The following is a 13638-nucleotide window of genomic DNA, read 5'->3' as shown; positions in this document are numbered from 1 at the left end:
AATGCCCACAACTTCACAGTGCTTTAACCATAACATTATGAACCATAAACCCCATCACTATCACCACCACCAAAAGCATGACCATCATAAGTAGCTCCACCTTCAACGGGTTTAAAATATCCAGTTGAATTTCTTTGTTGTTCTTGGCCTCCTCCAAAAGCTTCAAAACCTCCATTGCAAATGCTTTATTGTTGTTAGGCTCCTCCAAATCCATATGGAACATCCACATAGTTTCCTTGTAGTAAGTGTTTGGCAAGGGTGGATCAAGCCATAAAAAAAAAAAAGCCGCATTTTTTTGGAATCCTGCACAACAATCACTTGTTCATAATGGTTCAACAAGACCACAAAAAATTACTTAATATTACCTAATAGTTTGGACACCCCCTGAATTTCCTCCATGGATTATCAACAGTTTTGGAGATCGAGAATGTCGCAGGTTCATCACAATCGCATCTCAAATCTTCAGACCAACGATTCCTTAAAGCCCACTCTTTGTAACCTTGTGTGTGCGTGTTGGAGGAGCTTACCATCTTTTTGGTTTGAAGTTGGAGAGAGAATCGACCCAAAACTACCTGCAACATTCGACTAAGGGAGCAACCTGTAGAAACCGGCTCTTTGCCCTCAAACGATAAGTCAATGAAAATACTGTGGTCACAGTAAATGAAAAATTAAATTCAGGGCTTTTTCCAATTTAGTGCCAAAAACATGAGACTTTTGTGATATTAACCCTAGAAATAAAGAGAAAATAGTATTTTAACATTTTAGCAAAATTAATAATTGTGTTTTTTAACATTTTAGCAAAATTAATAGTATAATTTGCAACAAAAATACTTCAATGATATTTTGTTAAACAAAATACAAACTTTGTTACCTTTTCCTTAAATTGATTTTCCTTTTTTTTTGGTGGTTAACACATAATTTATGTTCATGAGTAATATTGTTGCACACAAAAAAAGTAAAAAACACAATACTGTCTGTGTTTGAAGAGGTGGTTATCAGTAAGCACATGGGCATGGGCCATGAGGCTATGCATTTGAACCTAAGCTCACATGGTCATGAGGGTTTTTTTTTACTTTTATAACCATTTATTATTATTATTATTATTATTATTATTATTATTATTATTATTATTATTATTATTATTACTTTTTGGTCTCTTCAGCCTTAACTTTTAACACTCTGTAAAACACCATTTTTTTACCATTATTATATCACATCATATGATACACAAATTGTTAAAAAGCATAGAGTACAAGATCCCAGTGGCAATAAAACCAACATCTACAGCTGTATAGATTGATATAAAAGAAAAAGAAGAAGAAGAATGGACCACTTTACCCCCGTGGCCATGTCCTAATCATATTTTCTCAAACACGCTTTGCTTCAAACGATGCAATTCCACCTCTCCATTGCATATATCATAGTGGATGTGATGCTGATGCATACATTTGTCAAAAAGCCAAACCATAAAGTTTTCTTCTATCCATATCACCATAAGCATGCAACTTTTATTAAAGTAAAAAAGAATCTTCAAAAGGGTACATATAGATATAGATAAATAAATATATATATATATTCTTTTCATTCCAAACTTATAGAATAAAACCCATTCGGTAACATTTTGGTTACAATAGGTCACTAAAAACCTCAACTTATATAAAAAAAAGATCAGAAAACCCCCTTTTTGATCTTTTAACAAACAAAGATAATAATAATAATAATACTAGAAACAAACATAAACCCCAAGTGTATGGAAGGTGAACTAAAAATAAACCTCCATTTCAAAGAAAAAAAAACCGAGCTCCAGCCCCGGGCCCAGGTTGTGAAATTACTTAAATGCCCCTCTACCCCTACTCTCTAACTTCTAAGATGTTAGTCAATCAGGAACTACTGTTGACCCTATATATCCATATCGCGCACCTAAACAAGGGCAGCAACCTTTGCCCGATGACCCGAAACCACAAGGGCAGAATTGGAATTGGAATTGGTGGAATTGAGATTTCCTCTTTCGTCCTCGTGGAGTTGGGATGTTTCACAAATGGAAGTGGATTTTAAATCGGCGGGAGGGATAAAACAGTCAATTGACAAGCCAGGGACATTGAAGGCAACCTCTTCAATAGACCATGCTTCTTCCATTCTGGTTTTAGTATGACTCATCGCCATTTCACCAAATCTGAAAAGGGTAACGACTGAATGACCCGAATGGGCAATCATTATGCCTTCAACAGACCTATAATCCTCCATACTTGAATTAATTGTTGTTTCCCAATACACAGCGTCACCTCCATTCGTTTGAATTCGAGTCAAATGTGAATCCTCCATGTGAACAATGAGTCCTGTTTTCTGACTAAAATACCCAAAAAGTACATGACGTATGATCTCAGCCGGACCTTCGCTCCTCGATTTCAATGTCTGCGGATCAGCAGTGAGTTTTAGGATAAAGCAATCTTCCCCGTTCATCTTCTTCTCCCCTACGCATTTCGCATTGGAAAACATACTCGCAGTTGTTCTTGGATCAAGCCCCTGTAACAAATATGTTTAAATTTCTTCACATAAATGGTGAAATCAAATCATGGTTTTTACCTGAAGAGCGCGACGGAGGGGTCTGACGGGGCCTTTGGCGGTGTGGGCGCCGAGCCATGGCGTGTGGCGCCAAACGAGATTTCCGTTGCAACCGGCGTGAACCTTGCTGCCGCCGACGGCGAGCTCGACGTACCACATATCGGGATTCATCTGCCATAGAACAAATCCGCCGGTGTCTGCGGCTCTGGCGCCGTGTTTGTTCTTCATTACTCTTGATGCGGTTTCGAACTCTGACGCTACCATCTTCACTTTCCCCATGGCGTAAGCGTTTTTTATGGAGTTTTGAAGCTTTTGACCACCGGAAGCGGCTGTGTACTGTTGTAATATGTATTGAGCAGATGAAGTTTCCTGAATCAAAATAAACACATCAAATCGAGTCAGTGATTTAATAATACAAGTAACATCCATCAACGCCACTAGTTTCAAGTCGAATCTGTGAAGTAAAAACTCGTGAACTGGGTTATATATACTGGAAACGAAGAGCAAACGATTATAGTTAAATCTATGAATAATGATTTCAGAAATTATTGATCAAATTACTCGAAATAGGCTATAATCCAAACCCAAATATCAAATTTCTCAAAACAGAAAAGAAATGTAGATTGTAGTTAGGAAACATTCGAGGGGACTCTACAGTCTACTCTTTGAAATCAATGATGGATGACATTGAAGAGACAGACTTACAATAGGTGTGTCCTTAATGCTAAGGTGAGGGAGAGGGTCATTGGTGCTAACGTGCACTGGGGCTAAAGGTGCGCCCATTACGCCAAGCAAAAGCCTCAAATCAGACCTATGTTTGTAAGCCATGGTAGCTGTCATGGACGGAGTTCTAGAAAGCTGACCCTTCATCCAGTGTCCAATAGCCGACCCGACCCGTTTCGACTCCCCAAGCTCCGATCCTTCTTGATCAGGCCCTTCATACAGCGGCGCGAGCGTCTCTCCGGTGAGGCTCCCGGACCGCCCAATCAATGGTTCCCCGTTTGTCAACTGTTTCGGCCGTCGGCGAAGAAGTGCAGACATCGGAGAGCCACTTCTCGCCGGACTCTTCGACCGCGACCTCACCGGAGACAAACCACGTATGACTTCGTCTCTTAAAGCGGAGAAAAACCCTTGTTTCCTCTCCATCTCTTTGTCAAAAACAACAGAGAAAAGAAAAAAGTTACTGAAACAGTCTAGAAAACTATCTAATCAAGCAAGGGGAGCCATGTTAATGGGATTTGTCGAATACAGAGATGAAAATGGTGTGAAAAACAGCAAATTTGTTGGGGTTTCGAAAAGAGAAAGAGAAGATTTTAGTTTAGTGAGTGGGGTATGAAATATGATGATTATGCTCCCTACGTTGTGTGTGTACTGCGTACTGTGTGAAGGGTGTGAAATGAGCCGACGCGCACTTAAACTCTGTGAAGACACACGGAACGCTGAGGGTAATTTATGAGCGTTACACCAAAAGTCAAATATGGAATTTCGATCATTTTATTTATTGTATTATAAATTATCCTGTAATATTTTTTTTCTTGAAGTGGATGATGATATATAGTTTTGATTGTTTCTGATTCGGTTCATTGTAAGGCACATGTGAAATGAATGATACTATCATTTTACTACGTAATATAATATAAACTTTAATATTTTTATGTAAAATGATATATCGAAAAAGGATAGAAAAAAATAAAGGTATCATTTAAAAAAAAAATATACTTTTAAAGAAAATTCACGTCACATGTTTTCTATTAAGGTTATAATTATTATGTTTATGTTTTTATTTTCTTTATAATTTTATAATTTATATTTATATTTTGTTAAAATATATATTATTAAAAAAGTTTATATACTTTTATTTGTTATATTTTAACATTTATTCAAATAATGTTTTCTGTATTTTTAACAATTTGTTCGAATTGATTTTTTCTAATACTTTATATTTTTGTTTGATTATATTTTTTTAATGGCGTTTTAATGTTTTATTTGTTAATATTTGTAAGAATTTCATGACCATTATAATCATACTTTGTAACGATTATTATTTTTTATTTCAAAAATTTAACTATATAATATTGAGTTATATAATTGTTATTTTTATAAAAAAAATATATATATAAATAGGTATGCTATATGATTAAAGGATCATGCTGCATATATTAAAAATATAAACCTATATTATATTTTTGAACAGTTGATGCTTCTATATTTATATATTTATTAATAGAGTTTTCTTCTTTTTTTTTTGTCTAATGTCAAATAAGTATAATTATAATTTACGACTAGTTTTTATTTGTTAATAACTAAAAAATATAGCACACCCACAAAGTTTCAAAAGAAAGTAATAAATGAAAAACACAAAAATCAAATATGATAAAATACCTTAAAACGTGTTATATTTTTAAATCTTAATATATATGCAACAAATTTAGCTTATTGTTTAAAAATTTATAAAGTTTATTTTGAGTTATCACAAAGATTGATATATTATATCTTTTTAAAAATTTAGTGGGGATGGTTGAAATATACCATGGGTTCCTAACAAAACTTTTTGTTTCTCTTTTACATCCGTAGAGCTATTGCGCAAGTTATTCATATACTTATTTTATTGCTTTTTACGCCGTTTTTGTGATTTTAATATACTTCATGACAATGTATTAAAAAAAATTACTTAGTTATACAAAAAATGGTATGGAAATGATTTTTTTTGATGTATTTCAATATATATTGGTAACTAACATCTATATCTATCTATATCTATCTATATATTTTATCAAGCTGACATTTTTCATTGAACCTCATGCATTTGAAACTCTCATTTATTTTTCATTTCACCATATTCATTTTCTTTATAATAATAATTATAAGTTAGTTAATAAATTTAAATAAATATCAAACCTAAAGTGTAATCATATATAAACTAAATTTCATTATTAAAATAATATATTTACTTTTACTTATAAAGTTATGTTTTTAACTTTTAACATATTATACTTAATTTATTAGTTTTAATATATTGTTGGATGTAAACGATTATCATTTAAAAAAACAATTTTAGAACAATTTATATAAAATAGTTAAATTATTAATTTCAGTATAACATTACAGGGTCAACTTAAATATAAATTTTAGTTTACCTTAAACAACCCAAAAAAAAATTTGTAAATAATTAAAAGTGATAAATTGTAGTGTTTTTCTAATAATGATTATAAGTTGGTTAATAATGTTAAATCAATATCAAACCTAAAGTATAATCATAAATAAACTAAATTTCAATTTTAAAATAATATATTTACTTCTACTTATAAAGTTATGTCTTTAACTTTTAACATATTATATTTAATTTATTAGATTTAAAATTGTGTTGTATGTAAACCATTATCAGTTTAAAACTTCAACTTTTGACCAATTTTGACAAAATACTTAAATTGTTAATTTAAATATAACATTACAGTGTCAACTTAAATATAAATTTCAGTTCCACTTAAAAAAACTAAAGAATATTTTATAAATAATTAAAAGTGATAAATTGTAGTGATAAATGCAAAAAACTACATTGTAATATTAGTTTAACTAAAATATTTCCTAAAGAGATTTTTATAATCATTAAAAGTTTTCAAATTAGTAGCTTAAAATAACTTATAATAACAATAGTTAAAAATAACTATATATAAATGATTATATTATTACCTTTAAAATCAAAAAACAATGTTTGATGTTTTAAATAATTATAATAATAGAAATTAAAACATTAAGCAAATAAATTTTAAAAACTTTATGAACAATAACAACAACTATAAACAACATTAAACCATATATTATATTTAATTTTATTCATATGTAATTCGCGGGTAGAAGTCATTCAAACGATTGAGATAATGCAGTTATAATAAATGTATATATTATTATATAATTTAAAATAATCAATATATTATATCAATTTAGTATACGAATTATTATATAAAATTTAACAACAACATTATTGTTATATTTAAAAAAAAACATATATTTGTAAATACTTCAACTATATAGGTGTTTCTGCGTGACGCGCGGACATTTGCCTAGTATTTTAAGAAAATATATTAAATGTGACGCACCTAGGAACACCACACTTTTGGTACGATTTAGTGGTGAAAGCTCTCATTACCGCCCTCTCTCTCCTCTCTTGATCGACTTGAGTCATTTAAATATAATTTCTATTTCTTTTTTTCATTTTATTAAATTATATGTATACTAAAAAAATTAAAATATATATATATATATATATATATATATATATATATATATATATATATATTAAATTTTATGGTTTCTAATTCCATGTAAAAAAAGAGTGTAACATTTGTATAAAATATATTATTTAAACAAAAAATTTAAAAAAATTGTAACGTTGTGTTTTTTAGGCTAAGAGTTTTGGGCATTTAGTAAAAATAAAAGTTCCTTTTATTTAAAATAAAAAAATGAGTTGAAAAACAAATAAATAAAATATGATAGAATTTCGGTGTCGGATGAAAACTATTAAGGTTTATTGGCAAAAAGTACCAAGTTAGGGAAACTTGTGATTGATTAGATGGTTTGACCAAAGAATCATATAAGACTGATTTTGTGGAAGTTAAGATAAGTAATGACTATTTGCGGGTTAACATGAGCATTTGGTGAGTTTAGGGACCATTTTTGAAAAGAGTTTTGGAAGAAGGGCTAAAAATGTCAACTTTGCCAAACCAGGGGGTCTGCACCGTTGTTCGTTGTGTGTCGCTTCGTAGTGTTGGTGCTGAATAGACTGTATCAATGTTTTGGTACATCCTTTTTCTCATTTATTCCTCCATTATTTACATGGGTTAATTAAAAAAGTTCAATATAAATGTAAAAGTATTTAAGAATTTTAAATTTATAATAAAATAAGAAAAATAATTAATTATTATAATAGAAATGTTTTTTTATCTTTTAGATTTAAACTTATTTGAATAAATAAACAAAAGAAATTAATGAGCTTTAATTTTAGGAATTTTGAAATTATAAGGTAAGTTCATTAATAAAATTGATATCCATTTATTACTATATTTATTATAATTATTACATTAAAATATCATGTGAAATTTAACAAAATAGAAAAACTCATAAAATGACTTGTGGAAAAAAAAATTAATTCAAAATAACCACAAAATAACATTTGACAAATTAAATGAGAATGTGACAACTGACAGAAAAAGCATTTATTTATTAGAGTAGATTTTCTTTTCCTCTCGTTATATCAATCCCTTCCACCTTCATAATCGATTTTCCCTCGGTTTTCTTGGTGTTTTGATGATTGAAGTTGTTAGACTAATTATTGCTCAAATCCTTCTCAACATCTTGCATCAAAGAGGTAGTTTTCCCTTTTTCCTTGAATTCGTTCTAGGGTTTTGGTTGGATTTCAAATCCGATATTTATGGTTAAATTGTGATGTTAATGTGAAATTGTTGATGTGGTTTAACTCCTTTTTTCCATCTCCAAGCTCTAACCAACAAATGGTTAAGATATTTGTGAAAATTGGAGGATGTTTGATAGGTTTTCGAGCCCTAGATCTTCAAATCTGAATTTGATACTCCAAGCAATGATATGAGCTTGAGCTTATGGTTAGATGGTACATTTCCCTTCAATCAATGATCCATTTGTCAACCCTTTGGCTTATGGTGAGATTCCATGATGTTTGAATCAAGTTCTAGTTCTAATGGTGATGATTTGGGCATTTTCATTTATAGGGTTCATTAATTCAAATGATTGATTCCAAGAAATGATATGAGCTTGGATTTGTGATTAGCTTGCTTATGTTCTTTGATTAGATTGATTATGTTCTTTCAAATACATGACCCATTTGTTAATTCATGACTAATGGTGAGATTTCTAGAGTTTGATTCAAGTTTAAATTATGTATTATGATATGGGTATTTTTTAAACCCTGAGTGTTTTAGATCAAGTTCCACAGTTCCAAACAAAGATGTGATTTCAGTGTTCTGTACAGATTATGTATTTCCATTCTAATCTATGATCCATTGGCAATCCTTGTCTCATGGTCTATATTATGAAATGTTAAATAAAACTTTTCTTTAATTTGAGAATTTTAACTTTGTTGATTATGAAACTATGTTATAAGCTTGAATAACTACATTGAATGTATCCTTTTGTCTAGTTTTTGTATTCAAGCATTCCTTTAAGAATTATAAAATAAATTTTACATCTTGTGTTATAAATGGCACTGTAATAGTCAGTGAAATTTCTAAGGATGTGAAACTTGGAATTTAATCATGTTCCAAGCTCTAGTTTCTTATAACATCAGTATTCCATCATGAAGTGGCAATCCTTTTCTCATGGTGAAATTATGAAATGTTGAATATAACTTTACTTTAATTTGAGAATTTCAACTTTGTTGATTATGAAACTATGCTCTAAGCTTGAATTCCCACATTGGACGTATCCTCTTGTCTAGTTTTTGTATTCAATCATTTCTTTAAGAATTATGAAATAAATTATTCATCTTGTGTCATAAATGGTGTCGTAATGGTCAATGACTTAGTGAAATTTCTAAGGATATGAAACTTGGAATTTAGTCATGAAATGGTTTTGGTGTGTTTATTGTAAGTATGGAGTCAAAGGAATTGTCTGTGACAACCGTCAATTTCCGATCAAGTCAAAGTCAACTAAAGTCAACAAGTCAAACCGGTCGACTCAATTAACCTTTGTGTACTAGGGCTTACGTTAGGTAATTACTATACAACTCGCTATTCTAATGAGAAATCATCAATTGAAAAGTTCGTATATCTGGATTTCCTTAACCTAAAACTGTGGTAAGTAATGAACCAAATCAATAAAACAATGTTGCATACTCATCGGGAGTGTGTAAGATCCTTAAACATGGCTTAACAGGGCTTACGGACCTTGCGTTGCGAAGCCAAGCACTCAAAAAGGTCACAAAAGAAGCCTCTCCCAATCTATTTAACTTTATCTCTCTCTATTTAAAATAACTCCCGAATCTCTCTAAGTATGTGAAATCTCTCCCAAATCTCTCTAAGTATGTGAAATCTCTCCCAAATTTCTCCAAGTATGTGAAATCTCTCTAAGTATGTGAAATCTCTCCCAATCTCTCTCAAAAGTTCCTCTAACTTTTTATAGTCTTTCGGGTCATCCCGACCCTTAACCGGGTCAAAAACCGCTTAAAACGGGGGTAAAAACGGGTAAAATAGCCTTAAGGACCCGAAACCCACACTATAGGGCCGAAAGTCCTCTTAAGGAACTGAACTGCTGAGAACCGAAGCCCCAGGACCAAACCCGATGCCTCCTCTCGAGCCCGAACCTCGCATGCGAACTGAACCCTTCGGTCCATTTCGCTTCTGATCAACTTCGCTCCATTTCGCCTCCTGACTCACCCTCGCCTTCGGTCCAGTCTTCTAAGGACCGAACCTAACCACCTTCGCCCCCCCCCCCCCCCCAAATGCGAGAAGCCTCATAGAAAGACCATTTCTTCCCTGTTTTCGACTAGTTTTGCATTTTAGGCCCGTTTTTAATTATTTTAATGCAGGATTTTCACCCAAAACTTTGTTTTAACATATAAGGCCCCATATTTATTAATTAATCACGTTTTTGGGATAAATCTTATCCAAGAAGAGTGGGTGAAGTACAAGAGGTGGAGTGTTGACTTTTCTTTAGTTTATGACACAAGCAACCACCCATACCCACTCTATGACCAACCCACACCCCTCCCCACCATACCTAGTCATATCCTTGTACTTTTCCATCTATCTCCATCCATTCTCACGTTCTAAGAGCTGGGAAAACTCACCCTCTCTCCTCACTTCACTCATTTTCTCTCATTTCCACCAAAAGATCAAACACTTTTCTCTCAACTCTTCTCTCTCAATTTCGAGATTTCCAAGGCTTTCCTTCTACTTTTGGTAAGTATCTTCATCATGCTTATGATTATTACACTTCCTTCTGCTCCAATCATGGATTGCTTACACAAATCCCATCATTTTGGTGTTAGATTCTCGAATCTTCAAGACAACCTTCTAAGTGTTCTTGAGTGGAACACTTCTCTTCTTCGACATTTATCCACCTGAAATCACCCAAGGTGAGTTCATACCACTATCTTTTCATGTTTTATTAAGTTTTAAGGGGGGGGGGGGGAGATACAAGTTAAAACACCAAGAAGAAAACTAAACTTTTTCAATAGCTTTCATCAAGAAAGTTTAACTCCATTCATGGACTGTTTTGGTCAACTTAAAAATTTTAGTTTTCAAAACTGTATTAGGTGAAAATATTTCAGGTTTATACCTTTAAAATGAATACTTGCACATCTCCATACGATTTTTCTATGATTTATGGTGATTTTTACAAAACAGCCTATCATTCCACGAACAAATCCGGACCAGTCTGTGAATATGGACATTTTAACACAAGTTAAAGACTTCCAAAAATCATAATAAAAATTATGGATAAACTAGACACATTTTATGAACTCTTAGAATTTACGAATTTAGTTTTTGACTTTGTATGATTTTTCTATGATTTTTCTAAAACAGTGCAGAAAGGTTAAAAACTAGTTAACAGCTTATAACTCTCATTCACACCTTGTAACTTGTTGAGCAATGTATGTATCATTATGTGATTATATAATATTACATTATGTGTCATTTTGTCTTGGTATATAGACATACATCAGAAAACAAATGGATTCTTACCTTCATAAGTATGGTAAATATATAAATGGTATTACGAGGTTATATCCATTGAAATACAAACATTGGTAAACTATGACAAGTATAGTTTATGCTCGCCACCTCAACAATTACTTTGATAAACTATAATAGGTATATTTTATGATTCATTTACATAACAAACATATTACTAAAGGTATTACATATACAAAAGGGTTACTACCACTACGAATAATTATGATAAACTATAATAAGTATAGTTAAGTCTATTATACCCCCACAAACGAATACGCTAATTATAATCGGTACAGTTAGGGCATATATACATTACAAACAATGTGATAAACTATAATAGGTATAGTTTATGTTTCATCTACACTACAAACTTATTACAAAAAAGGATTTCACCCTCACCACCATTTTTGATAAACTATAATATGCATAGTTCATGTTCACTATCACTATCGCTATTTGATGAACTATGGTATGTATAGCTTATGTTCACCGTCACCACCACATTTGATAAACTATAATATGCATAGTTCATGTGCACTACCACTATCACTATTTGATGAACTATGATATGTATAGTTTATGTTCACTACTACTACTACTATTTCATACACTACACTAGGATTTGGTTTCGGTCTTTGGTTTTAAGACTACATTCTATCTAGAATTGTTAGTTTTCAGCTATAATTTCTAAATGTATATGCTAGAGTTATATAGAATTTAGTTGTGATCGACTTAGAATTGGTGGGTCCGCTTTATTTCATGTTCCTTATTTAGTTGTGGGCCTAGGGCAGACCCATTACGTTCGACGGTTTATTTAACTTTAATTTTATATAACTTATATACACTTGGAGATTATGGAAGGAAATTATTGGGAATTCTAGGATGCACAATTTCATAACACGGAAACTTACAACTCACTTTTCAAGGAAAATATTGGATTTTCTGAAATTCCTTTACCGCTTTTACAAGGAAAACAATTTATTTCTCAAATTAAACTCTTATGAACTCACCAACCCTTGTGTTGACATTTTTTCAAACAACTTGTATTCTCAGGAAATCACTAAACAGGTAATCGACTGCTTTCGAGGACGGGACGCTAAGGCGTTAAAATTCAAAACTTATTTTGTCATCATGATGTAATTGATTTTGAAACATGTAAACTTACTCTATGATGTAACTCTTTCAATTATATTGATGATGGTTGTGTTTGCTTTCTTCACTATTATACTCGTTGTTATGATACTATACATGAAGTCCTCCACCCCCAAACGTTTCCGCCATTCTGGTTTGGGGGTGTGACATTGTCCTTTTAAAGCAACCCCTTCAACTTTTGAGCTTTTATCCTCTTTGGCGATTAAAATGATTTTTATAAAAATGTGGATGTTTTAACGTTATTCCAAGGATATAAACCAATTTGTGATCCTTCTTATGTCCTTTTGAAGTATTATAACCTATGTTTGATGTCCTTGAGTCATTTGATTTGTTTTAGAATTTTACTGAAATTATGATGATTAAACGAGAAACAAAATCTAGACTTTTGCATTTGTTCTTGTTCCCGCAGTGCGAACCATAGTTGGTTGCGGTGTGGTTGTTGCCAAGCCTCATTTTCAATTTTGTGTTGTGCTTATATCTATAACACCCCATTTTTATCGTTCTGTGGGATTCGGTATAAACCATTGTTTAGAAAATTTGAAGTAGAAATACATTAATTTATAGCCAAAATAATCGTATTAGACACGTAGGAAACGTCACTAAGATTTTCGTAGATGCATAGAATGCTTAAATCCGACTTCGTATGAAGAAGTTATGCTCCTTCGAAGTTTCGCGAATTAATCGACATTACTCAATGTATCGTAAAAAGTGGATTGTAGATAGGTTATTTATTAGCCTAAGTAATGTAAACGAAAGTCGTAATAGTCGTAAAACCGAGAGCGTACATATAGAGAACGTCCAAATAGGGACACGCTTCAGGTCGGAACCGACCCAAATCCGAATAACCCGAAACCCGGATTGGATGAAATGTAGGAACCGAACCCCAAACTGATTATACTGATACGGGACCTATTCAGTTCGGGTAATATGGGTTTCGGTTCGGTTATTAACCCCAAAAGATCGAAATAACTGAAATAAACATTTACACTATGTTTTTAACCAAATAACCCAAATAAACTGAAATGACCCGAATAACCCAAATAAACCGAAATATCCCGAATAAACCAAATAAAGAAATTATATATCTAGTTCAAGAAAAAACTTTTAATTTAATATTTTTTTCTTGAACTAAATATAGAATTTCCTTATTTTGATTATTCGGGTAATTTCGGTTTATTTGGGTTATTCAGGTTATTTTGGTTTATTTGGGTTATTCGGT

The 13638-nt window shown here is 31.8% G+C and overlaps 1 protein-coding gene across 1 annotated transcript; it reads right to left on the bottom strand.

The window, feature by feature from the left end:
- Positions 1-1551: 1551 nt before the first annotated feature.
- LOC145054036 (uncharacterized) lies at positions 1552-3981 on the bottom strand. Its single transcript, XM_079002169.1, has 3 exons — positions 3268-3981; positions 2584-2931; positions 1552-2523 (listed from the first exon to the last, which is right to left on the bottom strand). Exons 1-3 carry the CDS (start codon positions 3706-3708, stop codon positions 1921-1923), a joined length of 1392 nt encoding a protein of 463 aa, XP_078858295.1. The 5' UTR covers positions 3709-3981; the 3' UTR covers positions 1552-1920.
- Between the last annotated feature and the right edge of the window lie 9657 nt (positions 3982-13638).

This window comes from Lactuca serriola, chromosome 5, assembly GCF_051521515.1.
Source record: "Lactuca serriola cultivar US96UC23 chromosome 5, Lser_US96UC23_V15, whole genome shotgun sequence".
Classification (NCBI taxonomy): domain Eukaryota; kingdom Viridiplantae; phylum Streptophyta; class Magnoliopsida; order Asterales; family Asteraceae; genus Lactuca; species Lactuca serriola.
This window is presented reverse-complemented; position numbering and strand designations above follow the sequence as displayed.

Excerpts from the sequence above, each read along its gene's own strand:
- LOC145054036 (XM_079002169.1), bottom strand. The coding sequence starts at position 3,708 with ATGGAGAGGAAACAAGGGTTTTTCTCCGCTTTAAGAGACGAAGTCATA. Across the intron at positions 2,932-3,267 it reads GCATTAAGGACACACCTATT|GAAACTTCATCTGCTCAATA; the intron begins GTAAGTCTGTCT and ends ATTTTGATTCAG. Across the intron at positions 2,524-2,583 it reads CCCTCCGTCGCGCTCTTCAG|GGGCTTGATCCAAGAACAAC; the intron begins GTAAAAACCATG and ends TATTTGTTACAG.